This window comes from Lissotriton helveticus, chromosome 3_2 (assembly GCF_964261635.1).
Source record: "Lissotriton helveticus chromosome 3_2, aLisHel1.1, whole genome shotgun sequence".
In the NCBI taxonomy this organism is placed as follows: domain Eukaryota; kingdom Metazoa; phylum Chordata; class Amphibia; order Caudata; family Salamandridae; genus Lissotriton; species Lissotriton helveticus.
The window spans coordinates 156,485,839-156,509,550 of record NC_136062.1 but is presented as its reverse complement, the minus strand read 5'-3'; the positions used below and the strand labels follow the sequence as shown (position 1 = coordinate 156,509,550).

At 49.0% G+C, this 23,712-nt stretch overlaps 1 protein-coding gene across 2 annotated transcripts in view; it reads left to right on the top strand.

Annotated features, from left to right (window-relative positions):
• The window catches only part of PSTPIP1 (proline-serine-threonine phosphatase interacting protein 1), a 643,783-nt gene that overhangs the window by 148,357 nt on the left and 471,714 nt on the right, over nt 1-23,712 (top strand). For both annotated transcript variants that reach the window (XM_078684947.1, XM_078684948.1), the window contains exons 2-3: nt 2,111-2,211; nt 13,232-13,306. In XM_078684947.1, the coding sequence (XP_078541073.1) occupies nt 2,111-2,211; nt 13,232-13,306 (176 nt within the window). The remainder of the gene's footprint in view (nt 1-2,110; nt 2,212-13,231; nt 13,307-23,712) is intronic.

Below are 23,712 nucleotides of genomic sequence, written 5' to 3'. Positions count from 1 at the left end.
CAACAGCTCCAAGCTGACAGACTGCCTAGCATCCCACAACATCAAACACCGCCGGATCACCCTTGATAGCCTCAAGCCAATGGAGAAGTGGAGTGCCTGATAAGAACCCTCCCCAAAGTGATCCGAATTGCAATGGCTGAAAGTCGCAACACGGAATGAGCATTGTGCCAGTTCTTAAGAGAGTACCAGCTTACACCTAATTGCACTACAGGCCTATCCCCAAGCAAGCTATCTTTCGGCCGGTCAGTGACTGATACCATTCCACAACACCCTGTGTGGGAAGAGACACCTAATTCTCTGAATCAGTCAGATACCCAGGGGGGCCGTACCAATGAAGACGCCTCCCAGAGCCTGAGAGAGAAAGAGCCCCAACATGGTGGCCGACCAACTGCTAGTGCAAGACCGCCATCCTGGAGGGAAATTCAGGTTGCTGTTCGAACTGGACCCTCGAGTAGTCACTGAAGTCAAAGATACGAAGGTGACAGCAAAGTGAGGCCAAGAGCGGGTGCCACAGAACGTCTTCCAATTAAAAAAATCACAAAGGGAACCACGGACAAGTCCTCGATGGCCAGCCAGCTAGAAGGTACTGCTGCAACAAATTCTCAAGATGTCGACAGTGAGTTCGACCAAGAGTTTGATCCAGGAACTTTCTCGGATGACCTTTTTGCAGCACCCCCACTCTGTACTCCCTGAGACTGTGAGCAGAGACCCTCAGCCATCAGCGGCAGGGGTCCAGGAGCGACGGTGTCGTGCAGCAAGGGGAACCCTCGCCAAAGCTCTCAGCAAGGTGTGGTCAGGGACACTATTTGCTACAATCACACCCTAAACCATCACAAAAGTATAACCACTTTGTGCCCGACTAACGAAATGGTGATCGACAAGCATACAGCAGTAACCAGATACTGGCATGCTCTGAGGTCAAGTAAGAGTATGCTGTGACTGTTGAATCAAAATGTAGACTGCCGTTGAGTCTGCTGTTTTGTTTAGTATTTGTAGGTCTATATGTTTGACTCTGTTCAACATCTCCTAGTAAAGGTAGAATGTAATGTTGCAGAGACATGGGCTGTCCCATTGTCTCGGATTGCGCAGAAGTAACTGCCTACCCCAGCGTACGTAACAGATTGGGGGAGGTTGCCGTACGCCAATAGTGAAAGTAATAAAGAGCCCGGGCTCCAGGCGTGGGCATTTTTAAGCCACTACGTAACTGGAGAGTCGGTGTCCTTACTTTAATACGTGTTAGCTGCCCCATCCCCGACACTACACTACATTCATTTTCCTTTGCAAATCAAATGTGTTGAGAGGGCTTTTAAAAAAGAAACTGTTCAAGGAAGTTATTATTACTGCTCAGATCATCATGTCCTCTTTGTCTATGCTATTTCTAGTGTGACTGTTTTATACTTAGCTCAGTCATCCGAGTTGCGAAACCCTGTACGAACAGATGTTTCTATAACTTGCACGAGATGTTCCCCTCATCCACAACGAAAGTATGAGTCACACCCTGATACCAGTGCCTCGAACGTTTTAAGCAAATCTAAGCCACATACGCATTCACTAACCACTGACTTGTCAGTTTCTCTTTGGTTTGCAATGACCCATTGATTTTCTAAAGAAATACATGAAAAGCAACACATTTTAGAAAAAAAAGATGCAAAGTATTTTTGATTTCTGATTCTACTGAAAGCCCATTGAAATCATAAGCTTGTTTTAAATTCAAAAGTATGTAAATGGAAACTCTTTCTAATTCGCTATACTGGAAATGAATGTATTGCAATGGGAAGGAGATGTGGTCTTGTAACATTAGAATAGGGGTACCTTGTTAGTTGTCAGCAAAATGATCGCAGGTCCTCGAATCTGTGTCAATGCTATAGCAAATGCCTATAAGCATGGGATTTCAACACCAAATAATACTTTTATAGAAACAGTACCGAGCTTTTAAGTGAAAATAACTTAGGGAATGATATTAAAAGAATATTTAATGTTAGTTTCCACACAAAGACGTTGTACCTGGTGGGGAAGCTCTAAGGCTTAATTATTGAGTGCATTGCAAACGCTCATGGTCTGCAACCTCCTCCATCACCCCAGACTTTTAACTACCATCTTGCTTTTTCAGAGTAAAGATATCACCGTCCACTCAGGATATGAGGTTATTTTGCAGCGCTTGATGGATGGACGGAAGATGTGCAAAGATGTGGAGGAGTTCTTCAAACTAAGGTGAGGAGATGGGCACTGCAATCCCAAAGGAACTTCCATTCTTAAGACACCATAACATATCAGTATATCAGGCAGTAGTCATGTCTATACCTCTGTATGAAATGCTCCATTTTTAGGCGTTGATACATTATTTCAATAGTATGTAATGTAGGAATACTCGGTTCTCAAATACAGTCCCTAGAGAGAGCAAGAATTGGGAGCTTTGCTGATATGGGGACGGGAGCCAACACTCTCCCATAGAGGAGACGTCTTCCAATAGAGAGTTTCCAGGAACATTCATCTGATTTTCACTTCAGGGGGAGGCAGAGATTCTTCCCTCATCCTTTATCAGTTTCTTCCTAAAGCCACCTACAACACTTGGGATAACCCTTCGTTATAGTTTTCTCCAGGTAAATACTACTGTATTGAGCTTTTCTGGATTTTCCATTCCATACAAGTATCAAACAAAACAGTATTTGTATCAGCAACACTATACATATATAATCACAATTGTAAGAAACTTATCACATGAAAGAAAAGTTAGAACCGCTGCAATATTTATGCTTTGGGACAGTGACTATCAGTATAATGATGCACTGAGTATGTTGCCAAGGTTTTGACCGAATCCTTAAATCAGTGATCTATTAGTGAAAAAAAAAGAAAGTTTAAGAAACCCTAAAATAATAATGAATAAATAAAACTATATTCCGCTCACAGAAAGTAACACGTGGCTACCTTAACTAGGCGAAACATATAATTTATTTACAGGTTTTCATTAAATGATTTCACAGCTGCAGGCAGTGTCTAAATGAGGCATTGAAAACACACGCCGGCTCTTTGTTTGATCAGTCTACTGTTTGTTTTCCCAACCCTAGACATTGTGTTATGGAATTCCAGCAAGCCTTGCCTGGTTCAGCATTACATTGTACAGTAAAAATGTCGCCATTTAAACTCCTATCCCCTCACAAGGACAGAGCGAGAGAATGCATTGTCCACTTTATGCGTGCAGCATTCTAAAAACAGAATCTTTCCTTGTAGCAATGCTTTTCATGGAACATAGTAAATGTAGGATTTATGCAAAGTCGATTGTGCTTTTTATCCTTTACATATGTCATATTCCAGATATAGGAGTGAAGTCACGAACATTAGAGTTAAAACCTTTACTTTCCAGGAATTGGGATGGATAGAACAGTCACCCATATGTCTTTCAAGTGTCTCTGTGGGTCTATCCATTCTATATTAGAGATACGTTTACAAGCTGATGTCTCTAAAAGACCCAAGAGCGCAAGTGTCTTTTCAGTCAGATTTCATTCCATTATTTCTGGCCCAAAAAAGGCCTGTGTGTCTGGGACGGATTCAATCAAGTCGGAGCTGTGCCTTTATGTGGCTAGAAGGGCTTGGGCAGAGTCTGTTACATTCTCTGTTCTCTTGTTCTTCCCCCATGCCTGAACTATCTATACTTAGCATGCATGTAAAGAACAGTAGTTTTACTACTAAGTTTATTCCTGGTTGAATTAGGGTCTCTGGTTGGCCAGTAGGGCCGGAGCACAGACAGTTACAAAGTAGGTCTGGAAGACAGTTTATTACATTGTAGGCAAAAGCCCCGGCACATGCAGAAGTCTTGGGATGCAGCTAGTCTCAAAACCCGCTGGTTGCAAACCCAGCTTTTGTCACAAAAATATGGGTATGCATTTAGTTTCTGAAGGTTGATGGGACTGAGGTGGGGGCAGTTAAGTATAAGGGCAAAGTATGCACGGATTGCCTCTGGATTGCAAGCAGGGTTTGGATGCAGTCAGTTGCATTTTAGAATTGCGCCTTGGGTCAAGCCCATAGTAGGTCAGTGTCTTGGTAGGTTGGAGAGTCTGAGGCAAGGTCATTCACTGTCAGAGTAGTGGTCAGAGAAAAGACTGATATAAGATAAGAAACCTGTAACCTGTAACTCTCTGAGGATAGAGGAAAAGTGTGGCATTGCTTCCATCGGGATAGTGATTCATTAAGCTTGGACACCTGTTCCGACCACCTTTCAGCGTATTCAACAACTGCATGCCTTTATATTCATAAATGTTTCCTTTCCATATCTGCCTTGGAATTACATTTGAGTGCTACAGTCTTTAGATCTTGGATGCTGTGGTCAGGTACTGAAACATGGCCAATTACAGCATTGTCCTCCTCTGGCATCTTGAGGCTCTGCTGGGGAAGATTATTTTGCTTTTGTAGCACTTGGCCAATTTCTTCAATATAATAGCAACTAGCTGATGGATTTATGCATCGATTAAGTACACCACGTTATTTGATGTACAGCACATGGGAATCTGAGGTGTGGTTATACTACCCGGTTAGACGGCTATTTTTTTGCACGAAATGTATTGATCCTATTCCCAAAGTCCAAATAAGGAGAATATCATCAGTGAAGAGCAGGTATCTTAATGGTCTGTAGTCACAGGTGGCAAAGAAATCACTGTCCATTTGAACCATGAAGTGCTTTGCAAACTGAGTAGCCATTCATGCCCCTATTAGCAACAGTTAGTTTATGTTACATGTCATTTCTGAATGTAAAACAGCTGTTGGTCGAGATGAATTCATTACCCTTATTTATTTATTTATTTCCAGGTTTGTATGGCGCTATGAATCGATTCCCGAAGGAATATCTCCGCGCCTTTGGCACAACCAAAGAACAGAAAAGACTCGTCAACATTTTAATGAACTAGGCAGGAGATCAGTCAGTTAGGGATTTGAAGAGGAATGTTTTAAGCTTTTTCCTAAAAGGGAAATGTTCCCTACATACTCTGATTTCCTTTGGGAGTAGGTTCCACAGCTTTGGACCTGCTACCGATAGGGCTCTTTCCCCCTTTCTTGCCTTCATGGCCCTAGGAACACGTAATAGTTCCTGATCTCCCGATCTCAGGAATCTGGACGGAACATAGGGGATAAATTTCTCAGTGAGGTAACCGGGACCAGTTCCAGTTAGGCATTTGTGGATGACGCAGCAGATCTTAAACATCACCCTCTGCCTAACCGGAAGCCAGTGCAATTTGGCCAATAGTGGTTTTGAGGGAGTGCGGGGCGGGACATTCAGTACCAGTCGTGCAGCCGTGTTTTGCACAACCTGCAATCTAGCAAAGATGCCCTCATTGGCAGCTAGCATTAACCCGTTGCAGTAGTCCAGCCTGCTTAAAACTAGGGACTGGACCATCGGAGGCACAGTGCTGACCTCCAAAGGCTTTTGTGCAAGTCTTTGTCCCATCATTGTGTGGACTATAACATTGCATATGGGAGCCCTGAATCATATTATTCTACTGATGTATGCTGCAGAGCAATGTTACAAAGAAAGAATGCTCATAGGGCTGTATCAATTAGAGGACACAAGTATTGAATCTTAAAAATTAAACCGAACAAATAGCTAGATACAGCTAGTTTGTAAGTAGTATCAAAACAAGGGTCAGGATAATCTACGTCAATGTATGTCTTTTACTGCAATGCTTGTATATCAATTATATACATGCACCCGAACCCCACCCAAATATGATCAACATATACCATATATGATATTTTACCATAACAACAACCTACTTAAGACCAGATAGAACAATGTGAGGCCATAGTTCCTCAAAGAACATTCCAGCAAGGAACATACATTGTTAGTTTCCAAGATAGCCTCTTTGTAGCTGCAGTCTGCAGAACAACCTTAAATTTTCAGGACTGTACCCAGAGAGTTTATTGCCTGGTTTAAGGTATACATTTCCTCAGGAACAATCATAATGTGTGCATGAATAAAATGAGCATGATTTACAAAATAAAATAGAAGTGCAATCCATGTATATCTGCCCTACTCCTGTGCAAAAATTCAAGTGATTGCTGTAGGGCTAAACACACAATGTATACACTGTGCCTAAATCACATATATATGTACATTAGAAAGTACACATATGCTGGCCTTTGATATGGTTAACTTGTGCTACTTTGGAGACATGTTGGAAAGGGCAGGATTTGGGCCCTCCTTTCAAAGAGTGGTGAAGGTCCTTTACTCCGCTTCGTCAGGCAGAGTCCTTATAAATTGCACACTGTCGGACACCTTCCCGATCGATAGAGGGAGCCCCAGTGATGTCCGCTTTCCCCTCTCCTTTTCTCCCTCGCAATTGAACCTTTGGCGTGTAACAGCCGAAGGGATGACCAGATCCAGGCTTGGCGTTGGCAGGAGTCTTCCAAGGACCGGATCGCCTTATACTCCGAAGATGGCCTCCTCTATCTGGCTGACCCAGCCCAATCTGGACCAAGATTTCTTTATATTATCCACTCGTCCGAGAGGGCATCGGGATTATGTCTCAACCCTGTAAAACAGGATGTTCCCTTGGGTGTGGATAGATGAAGTGAGCCAAAGGGTCAAGAGAAAATAATTACAAATTACAAATTAAGTCAAGAATTCTTACAATTTATTGAGAATACAAAAAGTCTTTTTTTTAAAACGAAGAGTGGACCAGAAGGATCCCACTCCACACAACTAAAACCATTAAAAAGTTTTTACATTCAATATTGGCCAGCAAGATTGAAACACAAAAGACATAAAGGACTGTAAGACATAGAATAATGCAATACTGATTGTATATTCGGACCCGTTTGTAAACACCTAAGCTATGTACACCATAATTTTGTCTATCAGCAAAAGATGTCGAGATAATGAATTATACTTGGTGTAGCGTCGACGCGTTTCGGTGGTATTTCAAAGTTCTATCCACCTTTATCAAGACAATGTTTTGATTTCTGTCAGGGTTCAGGGGTCGATATAATTGCCCTGGGAGTCCGTGTTAGGAAGATATTTTCAGATTCTATGTTATTCGGTATTTGTGTAGAAATTGTTAAAACCGCAAAACAAGTTGAAGCTGCCTATAAAGTGCTCCTGCTAATATAAGCTTTTGCGCATGAAGTATGGGCTATCCAGAATTGTTATGCTCCATGTTGTTTTGCTTCTTTTCTTTCTAATTTTAAAACCCAGAGGCGCCGAAGTCTTGTCCTAGCAATGTCAGCGTTAGTTTCGCTATTTATCTGCAAAGGACTGCTCGCTTCTCTGTTTATATATAGCCTTAAGGTAGCAGAACCAGAGGCATACACTTCATGTCCTCCTGTTTAGTGATTCTTTTCCTGGTGTATCACGTAGGACTGCCTGCTTCTCTGGTTCCACCCTTTGGCTCACTTCATCTATTCACACCCAAGGGAACATCCTGTTTTACTGGTTAGCTAACCCCAATTCCCTTGACTCTTGTTAAGGGGTACCTCTCATACCTACCGCCGTTATGTCTCAACCCTGCCAAATCCACAGTGGTGCCTCTCCATGTCTCTAGGGAGTGTGTGGATTGGTAAGCAACCATTCCCTTGCGACGTCTCTCATTCAAATATCTCGGGACCTGGGTGGCACTCCTCCCATAATTGACCTGCTCCCTTAACCTCACTCCACTCCTCAAGTGCATAAAACATGACATCTGCCATTGGCAGACTCTTCTGCTTAATCCCCTGGGCAGAGTCACCCTTTTTAAGATGATGGTTCTCCCCCATCTCTTGTACACCATTCAAAACCTTCCGCTCCACCTCCTTTGCAGCTGGTTCCGCCACCTAGATGGAGTAATCACGACCTTCCTCTGGGGTGAGCTGAGATCGCACCTGGCCCTCACAACGTATGATGGGGTATGGGGATGACAAACCCATTTCTATATTATTTAGCCATCTGCCTTTTAGTGATCACGATTGGTTGAAGGGCAGATGGTCATATCCAACATAGGCCACAACCAGGAGTACGAGTGCCGGGTAGAAAGCACAACGCCGCCATTACGGTGAGGAACTTATCAGGGTTCTTCAGCGGCCTCTTTTTGGATACCTGATATGAAAAGAAAAGAGGGAGTTATGTTTTGATTGTTATGAGATTTAGGACATTAATACCCGTTCTAAACTTTTGTTATGTTATGTTATGTTATAACGTTTTTGTATAGCGCACGGCTACTCGAAAAGTGTGTCCCGGCGCTTTCCACCAGCAGCTCATGATAAAAATAACACAACACAGCAAATACAAGAAAAGATCTAAACAGAAAACGGTGAGAACAGCCTAAAGATTAAAAAGCCAGGTCTTCAGGCTCTTCCTGAACTGGAACAAATTGGCAGTGCTGCGAAGCGTGAGAGGGAGCGAATTCCACAGCTGGAGAGCTTTTCAGCTGAAAGAGCGCCCTCCCGCGCGAGCCTTCCTCACCCGCGGGACCACCGCTTTATAAAGGGATTCTGAACGCAATGAGCGGACTGGTCGATAGAAGGCGAGTCTCCGCCGTAGGTATCCAGCCCCTGATCCATGCAGGGCTTTGTGCATCAGGGTCAGGGATTTGAACTGGATCCGCTTCCGGATGGGCAGCCAGTGTAACGCCTGTAGCAGCCCGGAGGCTCGGGCTCGTCTACGCAGGCCAAAAATAGCCCGGGCGGCCGAATTCTGTACCACCTGTAGGCGCTGGACTAGGTAATCAGGGAGGCCAAGAAAAAGGGCATTGGCGTAGTCTAGCCTTGAGCCAACGAGAGCCTGCACAGTAATCCGCCTGTGCTCCTCAGACAACAGGGGCAGGAATTTGCGGAGCATTTTCAAAATTCCATAGCAGGTGCCAGCCAGACCCAGAATGTGAGTTCTCAGCGACAGCTGGTTGTCTAGCTTGACACCCAGATTTTTTGCTACCAAGGAAGACTGTGCAGGAGGGCTCATGTCAGACGGCCACCAATGCTGCCACTCCGGATCGGCTACGCAACCAAAGAATAGAACCTCGGACTTGCTTGAGTTGGCCCTTAGACTGTTCCGTTGGAACCAGTCAAAGACCAGAGCAAGACAGTCCCGAATTCTCCCTCCGTCAAACTCCTGGTCTTTCCCGCAAGTGAAGAGGAGTTGCGTGTCGTCGGCGTAGGAGACGATCTGGGCCCCATATGCTTCCACCAGGCCGCCAAAGGGGACATAAAGATGTTAAACAACGTGGGGCTCAACACAGAACCCTGTGGAACCCCAACTCCCAGTGGTGGCATCTCGGCAGAGCTCTGGGAAACCCAGACCGTCTGGCGGCGGTCTTCAAGGAAAGATGTAAACCACCTGAGTGCCGTCCCCCTAAGGCCGATGTCATAAAGCCTCGCTAGGAGCTCCAAATGGGGGACGGTGTCGAAGGCCGCCGATAGATCTAACATGACCAACATGGCCCTCCCGCCGACATCCAGAGTCTCCCTGATGACCTCAGTAACTTCTAGCAAGGCCGTTTCCGTACTAAAATTAGGACGGAAACCGGATTGAGATGGGTGGAGCAGATTGTTAGCTTCCAGAAAGCTCGACAGGGCACCGTGGACGTGTTTTTCCGTGATCTTCGCGAGGGCCGGAAGAAGTGAAATTGGCCTATAATTGGCCAGAACCTCGGCGTCGAGACCCGGTTTCTTTAGGACGGGGATCACCATCGCTCTTTTCCAAGAGCTAGGGACCCTCCCCTCCCTCAAGGAGGCATTGAGGATGGGATTGACCAGCGGGTTCACCACCGCCGCCATCCCAGCCAAGAATTTGGTGGGGCAGGGGTCAAGTGGCGAGCCAGATTTCAGATTGGCCAACAGCTGCCTGGACGCATCGCTGGATACAGCAGGGAAATCAGACAGCACCGCCGCAGGTGTATGCGGAAGTCCGCAGCCCGCCCCGGTGACGCCGCTTCCATCCTCCGGTACTTCCACAAAGGAGGCCTGAATCGCCTTGATCTTATTAGTAAAGAAACCGGCAAGATCACATGCCCACGCATCCGAAGAGACTAGAGGGGGCGATTGGAAGCTAGGGGTCGTGAACTCCTTCACAATAGTGAAGATCTCCTTACAGGAGTTCGCCGAAGCCTCGATCCTCCTAGCCAAATAGTCCCTCTTAGCTCCCAGGATGTCCCGATGGTAGGCCTTCACCACCGCCTTATAGGCGAGTTTAGCCTCCCCATTATACAGAAGGCGCCAGGCCCTCTCAGCCACCTTGCATTGGCTGCGAGCCTCACGAAGCGCCTCTGTAAACCACGGTGCAGATTGCCGTGCTGCCGTGGACCGGGGGGCTGCCTTGGGGGCCAGATCATCCAGCCTATCAATGAGCCATAGCTGCAAAGCCTCCGTGTCGCTTTCCAGATCGCCCGAAAGATGGCAAGGGTGATCCAGAAGCGCCTGTTCCAGCATATCAGGTGTCACTCTGTACAGCGCTCTCGAGGCTGGTCTAGACAGGACAGATGTGCTGTTATCCAGCCGCGCACTCTCCAGCACCGAAAATCTGATCAACCTGTGATCAGTCCAGAGCACCGGCAGGGTGTCAACCTCCATAAGAGGGACAGACGAAAACACCTGATCCAGGGTGTGCCCCTTCTCATGTGTTGGCCCTGACACGAACGGTGTAAGACCCAGCGGAGATGTGATATCCAACAATTTGGCCGCATCCGGGTCGTCCGCTGCGTCAAGGTGGAAGTTGAAATCACCAGCCACGACGCAATGCTGTGGGTTTACCTTGAGCTTGTGGAGACATCAAAAATTAACTTGACAAGGACCATTTATGATTTTAAGTTGTGTACATATTTCTATATGGAAGAAGAAAACTGTCCTGATTCGCTGTTTAACACATACGGACATCAATCATTTTGCCAATTGCCTTGATAAAGTCTAAGCGAAGATGAAACATATGTTGGCATAGTGGCAGTGGTTTTTGCTGGATGAGACAACATCAAGAGAAAATAAACAAGAGCAGATTGAAGAACTTTAACCAGTGTGGACTCTAAGGGGCACATTAGAATGTCCGCCCGCCATCCTAACGGAGAACGGGACGGCCCACCATAAGGGCGGGGGTCCCGCAGGGGGAATTAGGATGTGCCCGCCACAGTGGCGGGCACATCCTAAATGTTTTGCATTGTGGCGGGTGGTGCTCTCTGCACCGTCCGCCACAATACAAAAAATAAGAGAACGCATTTGCATATGCAAAGCGGAAGGCACCGCGCGGTGCATTTCGCTTTGCATATGCAAATGTGGGGGGGGTACCATAGGTAACCCCCCTGTCGTACCCCTAAGCTGGCGTCACCTGGGGGCCCCGCAGGGGGCCCCTGCAGCAAACACCGCCTGCCTTTCCGTGGCGGCATTGCCACCGCTGAAAGGCCCCTTAAAGTGGACATTGTTTTCTGGCTGGCCGTGTCCGTAGGATACCGCCACCATATTATTCTATTACCGCCGCGGTCGCAAGGCGACCGCGGCGGATAAGCGGCGGACGGTCTTTCCGTCCGCCACTGTCCCCACCGCCATCCTAATCTGGCGGGGGGGAATGCAGGCATGGATGTCGGGCGGATTGCCTCCGCCAGGGTGGTGTTGGCCACTCTGGCGGAGGCAATCCGCCCGACATCCTAATGGGCCCCTATGTATTTTAGTATGATCCAGACTTTGGATCAGAACATATTCTCCGAGTGATTCACCAATATAGTGATTTGTGTTTGGTATTTTGCTATTTGAGTCTTTTTACTTTTCCGTTAATCATGAAATTATAATTGGTAACAGGTGTGCTTACCAATGCCCTATTATCTTTAACTTGTACACACATTAGGTTTCTTCTTTGTGAATTGCATCTTCTGGTAGTAGGTGCTTTAGGGCGATTTCAGCACCTCTGAATCTAATTGTGAGGAACTGTTATTATTTATTCTCACTACTGTATTGTTGATTTTGAAATTGATTTAGCTATTGATGTGTGGTTCCTTTTTCCTCTTGAGGAAAAACACTACTACCAATTTTTCTAGTGGATTCAACATATCGACTGGAGTTAGAGAGCCTCGGATTCTCTCAAGTCCAGGCCACGCTCTACAGGGCCCCAATTTCACGCACTCTACCAGCAGTTACCCGCACCGTCCTCCTGGCATGACGGTCCGCACTGCGACATATCCACTGGGACACCAAACTCTCACTGTAAACACCGCTGTGGCACGGCACCCGGTTGCGGGAGGTCACCACACTATCAGGGTTTCAGAAATAGGATTTAATTGGCATAACTTGCCTGGGAGACATATGGAAGGGAGAGCATCTGCCCTCCTTCCGAGACCTCTAACTGACATACTCCTTGCACTCCACCCAATTCTTTTAATACCTCTAACTGCGGCATGCCCTGACCCTCCACGTCCCTGACCACACAACCATCCCCAAGTTTGGCCCATTAGCGGCCAAACTCCTTATGGGGAACTTAGAAAAGGAGGGAATATACCAAATTTACAGCTCCCTGGTTAACAGTACCCTATCGACAATAGATCCTCTTAAGGCCTGTTGGGATCGTTAGCTTGGTCCTCTCGAAGAGGAAGATTGGAGGGATGCCCTCATGGCCCCTAGGACACTCACGAGCTCCGTTAGGCTCTGTCTCATTCAGATCTTCTACCTTCACTGTACATATTTTACCAAGGTGGAGCACCACAAGGCGAGCTTCCTCCCAAACCCACAATGTCCACGCTGTAAAGCAGAAACTTATATCACATGGTTTGGTCCTGTGTCATCCTCTCAATAGCGTGCTATAATACCTTTTTATGTTAGCTCTTTAGCCATGCTGCACTGCATCCCAAAGGCAGGAACTATTGGCTTTGGCAATGCTTGTTGAGACTTCAACGATGTTTATTTTATTTATTTGATAAACATGACATGTCGAAAAAAAGTTTTAGAAGTTAAAAGTAGCATTATATCACCATAATCTCGCCCAAAACTACAAATATTGTATGTAACAGGATCAAGAACATGGAACCTGATTAAAAGAAATATTTTACATATCCCTGTCTCTTCGCTTAGCTGAACTAAACATAAAGGACACTGTGTAAAGAAGAATGATCCTACATAGGTAAGTGAAGTCACTTTTGGTTCATTCGTGCTTCATTTTTTCCTAACAGAAACATTACATTCATGCAATGTTAATGTGCAAATAAAATATGAACGGCCCATCAATGTTATGTGACATGAATGTTAAAACGTTGCAAAAACGTAGCCCTATCATGCAGTGAACAAAAATGATGTTTTCTTTCAGAGCCCAGGCAGAGGAGCGCTATGGGAAGGAGCTGGTTCAAATCGCCCGGAAGTCAGGTGGCCTCACAGAGACCAAGTAAGACTTGCTCACCAGGGTTATCTTCAGTGGGAAATCTGGACTAGGATACAATCGTATTTCACACCACTTTCCATCACTCTATTCTAATCTATGGTCTCAACTGCGATTTATCTATCTTCAAACTACAAACATTTCGTCAAATAGTTTTATTTTATTTCAATTCGATTAATCTGTTTCTGGAGGTTCTCGTGCACATCGCTTCATTCTGTCGTTCTGGTGTGAGTAAACCACAAGGTCCGGTGACGTGGTTGGTGTGACTTGCAGGCCTTAGATTTAAATCCCATCAGGGTCGCCCAGACCTTCTTGTTTCCAAGGTGGATAAGATGTCAACCTTTAAAAGTGGGTAATTGTGTTAAGCCTGTTATAAACACTGCTAGGAAATGAACAAAGTGCGCCAACATGCGCTGCCTAAAAACACGTGACTATTAAAGTATGGCTAATCTGTGCGGTAAACACATTCTCTGGAACACCACATCATTGCACCAGAGTGGAATTTGAGACCATAAAGTACTTCAGGAATTATCACTAATAATCACAAATTATCAACAGCTATCACCAACTCACCTGCTAGCACTCTCTCTAGCAGGAGATAATGTCCTGCTTTGCTTAGTACTTTCAATACAGTAATTCGTGCCACAGCCATTATCGGTGTAAACGTGGCACAGACGTTTTTATTGCAAATCAATGAACAACACAAAATGAGTAGCTTGTCCCTGACATTCCTGTAGCATAAATTAACTATCAGGGAAAGGACTGACTACATTTACTGATCACTCTCCACAAACAGTTAAACTAGTGGTGTAGCAAAGGGGGCTCCAAAGGGGCGATTGCCGATGGCGCCACATTTTTAAGTGCATTCTTGGAGGCGCAGAAGTTTAAAAGAAAAGTGGAAGGATACTTGGCTGCCGGCCGCTGGCAACACACGCTACGCCGCTGGTTATAGGTACCACAGTGTACAAACAAACTGCATTTGTGAATTTATTTGTGAGGAGAGGATGTGGCGTTGTGGCCAGAGCTGCCGACTTTGGAACTGGAGAAACAGATTTGAGTCTCGGCGTGGGCTTAACCTCCTGTGATTCTGGGCAAATCACTATGTGCCTGATTTAGAGTTCGGCAGATGGGTTACACCGCTGCCGTACTACAAGTGCATTATTTCCAAAGGCACTTATAACATGGTGAATATATCCAATGGCATGGCGGGCGGAATATTCGTAACATTTGTGAACTCTAAAAATATCAGGCCCTTAATCGCCCAGGGACTAAAAAAAAGGAAAAATAATGAAATAAATATTGCCTTGTATAATGTAACTGGTGCGCATGTAAAGCACTCCAATACCCTCGGTTCAAGCTCGTACTATATAAAACTGCAACAACAAAAAAATGCAACCAAACAAAGCAAAGCTGTCTGGGTATAATCAGTAGACCAAAATTAAAAATATAGAAATGTAGGATAAAGTGAATTTGCCAGTGCCTGAACATAAAAAAAATATCATAAAACATGAAACTGAAATCAAGTTCACCATACAATGACATGCAGGTGGAGCTTGTGAAATGAATCCGGGTACACCAAAGTATGGTGTAAAGAGATGTTTATTAGGTGAATCTTATCAGGGAAGGAACAACTGCCTGGAAAGGAAACCTCTGCCACAGTATTTAACTTAGATACTGTGGGCAGAGGGTTACATGTGACCCATGCAGCACAAGACTGCAGGATGCATAAGTGCAGAAGTAGGGGTAAAGGGTGTGCTGCAGCACCCGAAAAATAACCATGCTGGAGTTCAGAAGGTGAATGAGCAATTTAAAATGTCTTCAAAATAGATTTTTTATCGTGTCACAATTTGCTGTATTTCAAACACAGGTTAAATATCAAATTATGCCTTCTGAGGAAATTACTGGTTAATATTTTAACATGGTATTGGTGTTTACTTTTTTTCCTTTGACTGCAAAGTGAGAGCATTTGTAAAGTGAACTATGTGGCTATCTTATTGGGGTACAGGGAATTTGAAAGGAAAGGCTTAGGATATCTTTTTTTTTCTATCACACTACAAAATGTAAATATCTGTAAATGAACTGCACTGCGTTTTTAGAATATATCAGCAACTGGGGAAGCCCAAATGAAGAACATTGTTTGGTAATTCTGAAGTGTGATCGAAACAAAGATTTTAATAGGATCAAAGTAAATCAATACACTAGGTGCTGCACAAATTAAATATTTGCTGAAACCTGATTTTCATACATTATTGTTTGTGCACTTATAGTTTTATCAATAAAACTGTATATTTGTGTGTTTGTTTTGCCAATTCAATGGAAAATGTTCTGTTTGTAAATAACAATACGCTACCACAGCATACTTTGGGAATATCTTTGTGCCTGTGTTCTCCAGAATGAACCACCATCTACGTGCTGCTCCCTTGCCGCTCTCCTGCTTAAAACATGTGCTACACTTCTTAGTGTGAGACTAGGATATTTCAAAGTCCCTATCTTCAGTTATGTAAAATTGATGGCAGCATCCCCTCTCTGTAAATTGATCTAGCAGCACTGACAGGATGTCCCACTCTGCTTTCTGCCCTTTTCTTCAACATGTTGGTGTGGTGTGTGACGAGAAGGGGACATTATTGGTATTTGGTAGTATAACGCTCTTTGCGCCATCCCAGTATCCCAATGTGATATTCTCACAGTGGCCAAAAGTACAGACACTCCACTAATGTCAGGTTCTCACACTGCCTACCTGCCGAAGCTGTCACATTGCTTGTCACTGTACTTATACTGCCCACTGCATCAGCTCTTAATGCCCCTTACTACTGTAAGTTATTCATTTTTTTTTTTAAACACATTTTTATTGAGTTTTGGTCAAACATCTTACATCCATGCATCACAAACGGGCCTTCAGCTCCATAGTCCTCGTTAGGATAAAATCAACAGTAGCCCGCATCCTCTACGCTTTAACAATTCTCCCTCCCCCCTCCCCCTCTACCCCCACCCCCCTTGTTAGTGTGCCCCCCTACCGCCTTCCCCGTAATTGGCATAAACCTTTGTGCAGTAGCGCCCAACTCCTTCCAAGACTCTCACAGTCGCGACCCTCAGCCAGTCGGTGATCCAAACAAAGTGCCAAATATAGTATGGCGCCTTAGCAGACTTTCGTTCCCTGTCAACAAGAGTGCGTGAACCCTCACATGCACCAGGGTGTGTAGACCTAGCTGTCTGCGTCTCCCGTATGTACCCCCACAGTCCCCGCCCTAGACTCCAATGCCTGACTCGCCAGCGCCCCCATCTCATCTCCCCCACCAGCTTCTACCATTGATTGAAGGTCCGCCACCACTGCACCCCACGCCCTGGCCGCATCTAGCGCGTTGTCATTAGAAGTGCGTCTGGCTAGCTGTAATCTAAGAGTCCCTTCACTATTCGCCCATTGTTGGAAACCCCCCCGCCACCTTAGGAAGCTGGGGCCCCCGCTGGACTTCCAGTGCATTGTGAGCTCCCTCTTGGCCATAATCAACCCCAAATCAAAGAATTTACTTGTAATTTTTGTGGCTAGCGTGTGCGGGAACCAGAGTAAAAGGCAAGCCCCCATATTCACGTCGACTTGACGTCCGTGATCTCATTCAAGCAGGTCATGACATCAGTCCAATACGTACCGAGCCCTGCGCAGGACCAGAACATATGGCCAAAGTCAGCTCCCTCCGCGTTACAACGAGGGTACACTGAGTGTGCTCCCCCGAAGATCCGCTGAATTTTAACCGGCGTCAAATAAGCCCTGTGTAACGTGAAGTACTGGACCAGCTGAAACCGAACATTGCGCGTGCCCTTCCAGGCCCGACGCACGAGCTGAGGCCATGTCGCCTCCGGAATCTGCCGGCCGAGGTCTCCCTCCCAGCGCTCCCTCAACCTATCTAGAGGCGGCGGTCCATCCAATGCCATTCTCCTGTACAGGCAGGTGATAGCCTTGAAAGTGCCAGCAGCCATCGTAATGTATTGGCAACCCAATGACGTGGGGGGTTCCGCCAGGCCCAACTTCCAGTGCTTCTGGATGCCGGATACCAAAGCCGCATGCAGCAAAAAAGTCACCCCTCGGCAAATCAAAGGCGTCTTGTAATTCGTTGACCGGCAACAAAGTACCATCCCTATACAAGTCTCCTATCATGTGGACCCCACGTTCCTCCCAGGTGGCCAGCGCTGACCAATCTCCGCCATGAGGGAGGGCAGTGCACATGCCCAAAGGGATCTCCGGGGCATACGGGGTGAGAAATCCCACCCGTTTCTGGCTGCGCAGCCAGCATTGGCGAAGGGTACGCTCCTCAAGAGTGAGCTGGTCCAGCTGAAGCCTCTGCTGGAGCACTATGAAGGACAAGGCATGGCGCTGTATAATTCTGCCCTGTGGGCCATCCAGACCCCTAAACTCCCGCGCCACCGCCTGCGTGAGCCATTGCAGCTGTGCCGCCAGATAGTACCATTCAAAATCCGGTACCGCCAGACCTCCTTACTCCTGCGATCTAAGCAGGGTGTTCAAAGCTACACGTCTCCTACCGGAACCCCAGATGAACCCTATCACCATCGATCGCAGCGTCCTGAAGAAGGAAATCGGAATCCACACCGGCAGTGTGCGAAAGAAATAAAGCAGTCGCGGGAGGGCCACCATCTTCAACAGCGCTATTCGTCCGGCCACTGACAATGGAAGGGTGCGCCAAAACCCCATACTGCCTCTAATGACCCTCAGCGCTCTGCCCACATTACCCTCATATAGGAGCGCGTGGGTGTGGTAAATGTGGACACCAAGGTATGGCAAGCACTCCGATTCCCAGCGCAGTCCCTCCAGCTCCGCGGGCTGGGCGCTACGCGGTGTCAATGGGAATAAACAGGTATTGGACCAGTTAACACGCAGCCCTGACAGTTCGCCAAACTCCCGAAGGAGGGCCCGTGCACCTCGCACCGAAGTCTCCATGTCGGCCAGGTATAGTAAGAGGTCGTCGGCATACAGGGAGATGTAATGCGGGTCGCCGCGCAGCAGCACCCCCCCATAATATTGCCCCTGCCGGGCTCGTGCTGCCAGAGACTCGATCGCCAACGTGAAGAGGAGCGGGGACAAGGAGCAACCCTGTCGGGTGCCTCTTTCCACCGAGCATGCCGCAGACATTGATCGGCCCGTACGGACCCTGGCAGTAGCAGAGTCATACAGCAGCTGCGTCCAGCGGACAAAATCATCCCCTAACCCGAACCGACGTAGTACGCAAAACAGATACAACCACTCCACACTATCGAACGCTTTTTCGATATCCACCGACAGCACGGCCGCGCCCGTGGGACCCTCCCCGTCAACTTCCATGACTTGTATCAGTCGCCTTATGCATGTCGAGGTGTTCCATGTGGGAATGAAGCCCGACTGGTCCGGGTGCACCAGAGTACACATATGCACTGACAGCCGCGTGGCCAAGATCCTACTCAGCACCTTATAGTCCACAGTGAGCATCGAGAGCGGACGGTAAGCCGTTCTGGCGGTAGGCAGTCCGCCCTTCTTTAGTAACGGCACTATGATCGCCTCCCTGGTCGACGGTGGCAGCCTGCCCAACTCCCAGGCCTCGCCGTACACCTGGTGTAATTGAGGTGCTAGGAGGTCAATGTACGAGGCGTAGAATTCCACCGGCAGACCGTCGCCCCCGGCGTCTTCTTCCTGGCCATGTGCCTAACCGCCGCTCTAATCTCCCCCAAGGATATAGCAGCGCCCAGTGCGTCCCCCTGTTCTGAGTGTAACTGCGGTAGCTGCGCCTCATCCAAGAAGGCATCCAGCCCAGCGGGAGGTACTGTCAGTCTGCTCCGGTAGAGCTCCACGTAATAAGCCAGAAACTGACCGTTAATTTCTTTCTGCGAGTGAACCAGGTCCCCCGTGGGTGTAGCCAGTGATAGTATCGGCGTACCCCTAGTTTGTGGGTTGGCCAGCCATGCTAACAACGTGCCTACCCGTTCTCTCTCAGCGTGTGCCCGGACCATGTACTCTCTATAATCAAGGCAGGCAAGCCTCTCAACTTGAGTGGCTACCCCCTTCCAGGCCGCTAGTACTTCCTCCCTACTGCCCCCCTCGCTACCACTAGCCTTCTCCGCCTGCCGCAGTGAGGCCTCCTCCCGTTCTATATCCCCTAACAATGTCCGACGCGCCCCCACTGTGGACGAGAGGCACACACCTCGCATCACCACCTTGAAGGCGTCCCACTCATGCGCCCTAGTGGTCGCGGACCCCGCGTTATCCCAAAAGTAATGCTCTATACCCTCCCGCACCTCCGCGTTAAACACTGGGTCCTCCAGCGCCAGCGGGTTCAGTCTCCATGTGGGAACCAACTGCCGCTGTCTCGACCAGAGGACCGTGAGCAAGCAAGGGTTATGATCCGAGATGGTCCTCGCAAGGTATTCGCTGCTACGTGTGAGCTCCTGGGCCCCAGGTGTACAAAGCACAGTGTCTAGGCGCACGTGAAGGTCATGGAGTGCAGAGTAAAACGAATAATCCCTGTCAGCGGGGTGATGTGTCCGCCAGGCATCTAAGAGGCCCCATTTTTCCTGCCAAATCTTCCGGGCCCTGGCCACTCTGCGCACCATTGATTGCGCCAGTGGGGGATGGGAACGATCCATCTCCACGTCTAGCACCGAATTAAAGTCCCCCCCCCCCCATAAACACTGTGCCCACCAGTAGAGACACCAGCCTCCCCGTCAGCGCCGAGAAGAACGCAGCCTGATCAGAGTTTGGGACATAGACGCTGCAAAGCGTAACGTCCCGGCCATCGAGACGCCCCAGCACAGCCACAAACCTCCCGTCTGAGTCCACCATCGTCGTCATGGGTTGAAAGGGGACACCTGCGCGCACCCAGATCAGCGCCCCCCTAGCATAAGCGGAGTAGGTGGTATAGAAGAGTTGCCCCCTCCATCGCCGCTGCAGCGCCTGCCCTTCCACCTGAGTTAAATGTGTTTCCTGTAAAAAGGCCACCTGGACCCCCCCTGCGGACCAAATATGCATGCACCTTATATCGCTTCCTCATGGAGTTGAGCCCCCGTACATTCCAGGTAATACATTTCAATTCAAGTCTAGCCGCCATCAGTAGGCCTATACCGAAGTCCAATCCCACACAATCCTAGCACACTGACAACCCCTTTTAATGTGTAACAGCCCCAACCAACTCCCAACCCGCCCCCCCCCCAGAACAGGCTCCAAACAGTTGTTACCCATCCAAACCCAGCCCCCGTAAACGAGGGAAACTCTGGCAACTACCAGAGACTCACAAGCTATGTGAGGCAAAGGAGGTGACCTCACATCAGCCAAGCCGGACAGCAAGAGACCCACCACACCGTGATAGGCCGATCCCGCCCATGATAGCCACCCTCCCCCAGCAGCGCCTCAACCCATTTGAGTTCTCAGTCCGCCAAGGCCCTCTCACTTCTCAGTAATACCCCTCCAAAACAGAAGAAAGCATTCCTCCCAGCGACCCAAGAGGCGGGCCCCTAGTGTCCCCCACAATGTCAACGCCACAGGTCGAGCATGCCCCCTTACTGTACTTCGCTCAGCATCCTGGGTATCATTCATCCATCAGTCCATCGTCCGTCTGGGGGGTAACCTGAGGCAGCTCCCCAGGATCCTTCTCCGAACCCCCATCAGAGCCTCCCGAATCCACCTCATCGGAGCCCAGCCGGGAGCCCGAGTCCGCCAATGGGGCCTCCGTCGCCCCCCCAAAGATAACCAACACCGCCTGCAGGGCAGCCAGCCTCTCCAACTCCGTCTGTGATGCCGACGGGGACCTCCTGCTCTGCACACGTCTCCGGTTGCGCCTACTCCTGCGCGGTTTCGGTCGCTCCTCCGTCGCCTCTGCCCAGTTGCTAGCGCCGTCTTTGCCCGCTCGGTATGTATAGGCATTTATATAGCGCACTACTTACCCGTAGGGTCCCAAGGCGCTTCGACCGCTGCGAAACCCTTCCTGGCTTCCCTGAGAGATGGTCCCTTAATGGGTATCTCCAGGGTGAGACCAGGCATCCCCGGCGGTCTGGTGGGGCCGTTAGTGAAGATGAGGCAAGCTAATGCCCAGAGTTGCCGAGTGTGAACGCTGATCAGAGTGGGCACCGAGGCGAGAGAATTATCGAGTCCGCTGACCCTGGTCCAGAAACCTGCCGCGCCGGGAATCGAACCCTGGTCCCGGGCCGTCCTCTGCTCTCGGGTCTGCCGCCTCTAACCAGTGAGCCACACTACTTCACTCGGTACCGTTCCAGCCATTGCCAAGCGTCCTCCGGCGTGTCACAAAACGTCGCCACTCCATCCACCAGCACTTTCAAGCGCGCCGGAAACAGTAAGGAGTACTGTATTCCTTCATCACGAAGGGCCCTCTTGTCCGCCAAGAAGGAGAAACGGCTACGTTGGACCTCCTGGGAGTAATCGGGTAAAAGAGACACTGATGCGTTGTCCACCCTATACGGGCCAGCCGACCTGGCTTGTCGCAGGATGATGTCCCGGTCTCTAAAATGTAACAGGCGCGCAATCACCGGCCGAGGGGGGTGACCCGGAGCCGGAGGCCTGGCCGGAACCCTGTGGGCCCTCTCTAGCGTGTAGAAGTGCGTCAGGCCCTCAGGGGCCACCACATCCCGCAGCCATCGTTCCAGATAGGAGACCATGTCGCTCCCCTCAATATTTTCCGGCAAACCCACCACTCGGATGTTATTGCACCTATTGCGCCCTTCTGCATCTTCCGCTCTCCTTTCCAGGTGTTGCACTCTGCGCTGTAAGTCCTCCATCGCGGCATCCGCTGCTTTCCGGGCTGGCTCTAGCGTCTCCAGCACCAGCTCTGCAGATTTGACCCGATCAGCGAGCTTATCGTGGTCCGCCTTCAGGAGGCCTAGGCCTGTTGACACCTGCGCAATGTCCTGCTGCAGCACTTCTCTAGTGTCCCCTTTGGCCTTAAGGATCTGGTCCATTTGCTGCTGTTGTAGCCCCGCATTCTGGCCGTCTGTTGAGCTCTGTCCCTGTGCCTCCGGTAAGTCCTCCGTCTGGTCAGCCGGCGCCGACCCTGCTCCCTTTCGTGGATTCCCCATAGCGCAGCCCCAGGTCTCGCCAGTCGGGCCGGGTGCCAAAAGCCAACCTCACAACGTGTTCCGGACTGCAATGGGAACTGCGCTCTCCGTAGTCCCGTCCAGTCAGTTTATCAGGGCCTTGGCTTGGAGGGCCGCCCTCGTAAGAAGGTCCAAATGACGCCGCGGCCTATTGGCACCCGCCGCTCCCAATGAGGGCACCACTCGCCAGCCCCAGCGCCCTCCGACAAAGTCTACCAGGGCAACAACCACAGCTCCTCGTCGAGTGCGGGGAAAGCCAGCCAGCAGACCCCGCATCCAGGGTGGGCTCAGTGCAATCCCAAGCCACTTTCCCCAGTGTGCGGCCAACTGAGGGGGCAACTCCGTGTCTGCGTGCCAGCCCCGCCACCATGGGATATCCAGAAGCCGGCCAAAGTCCAGAGCCCCGCGGTGCAGGAACCAAGGCACCACCGTCTCCGCCAATACTGGGTAAGGAACGGGGCACCCTGGTCAGGACCCGCTCAGCTCGCGGGTATACCAGCCGCTAGTCCTGCAGTTCACCAGTGGCGACCCCAGCAGGCCGAGCACCACACACCGCACTTGGCTCCTTGCGGCTGCTCCCGAGCCTGGGCCCGTGTCACAGTCCCGGGCCGCACCACGTCTCCAGCAACACAGCCAGCAGGTCGTCAGGCAGCGCCACTCCCCGTAGGAAGCAGCGCCTATCGGGTCCGCTCCAGGCATCCTCCCCCTCCGGCGATCGTGCCGCGCTGCTGCCCGGGCACGATGGTGTCGCAGCACAACTCACCGGGCCCCTCCTAACACGACCGTCGACCTCTATCTAGCTGTCCAACAGTGCCTGCAAATCACAATGCCCAGCATTGAAGGGCCCTCATATGGCTGATTTGTGACAACTCATTACTCTACCAACTAATGGCACTCCTGATAGTATAGGCATTGGCACCAGGATACTGCATTGTAAACTGAAGGCTGTAGCATCCAGCTGGCACCATGTCCCTGGCAAATTCCAAATACAGTACTGGGGGGATACCTGGTTGAAACCGCTTAGACATGTCCAGGCAGCGCCTGCTCCTCATGCCAACTCGTGCTATGGATCAGTGCCACAGTGTCAACTATTCATGCTGGCCACCACTGACACCCAAAGCATGTGTCTCATATTACCTTTCAGTGCTTGCCCTTAACACGATACTTGATATTTTATGCATTATTCATATAGTTAATAAAAACAATTATAAAATGCACAGGATACAAAGATTACTAACAAATATGCCCCAGTTCTGCTGGGATCTACCTAAAAACATAAAAAATGCTATTTGTCCCAAAACATGTATTGTCAACTTGTATAACACAGGGGC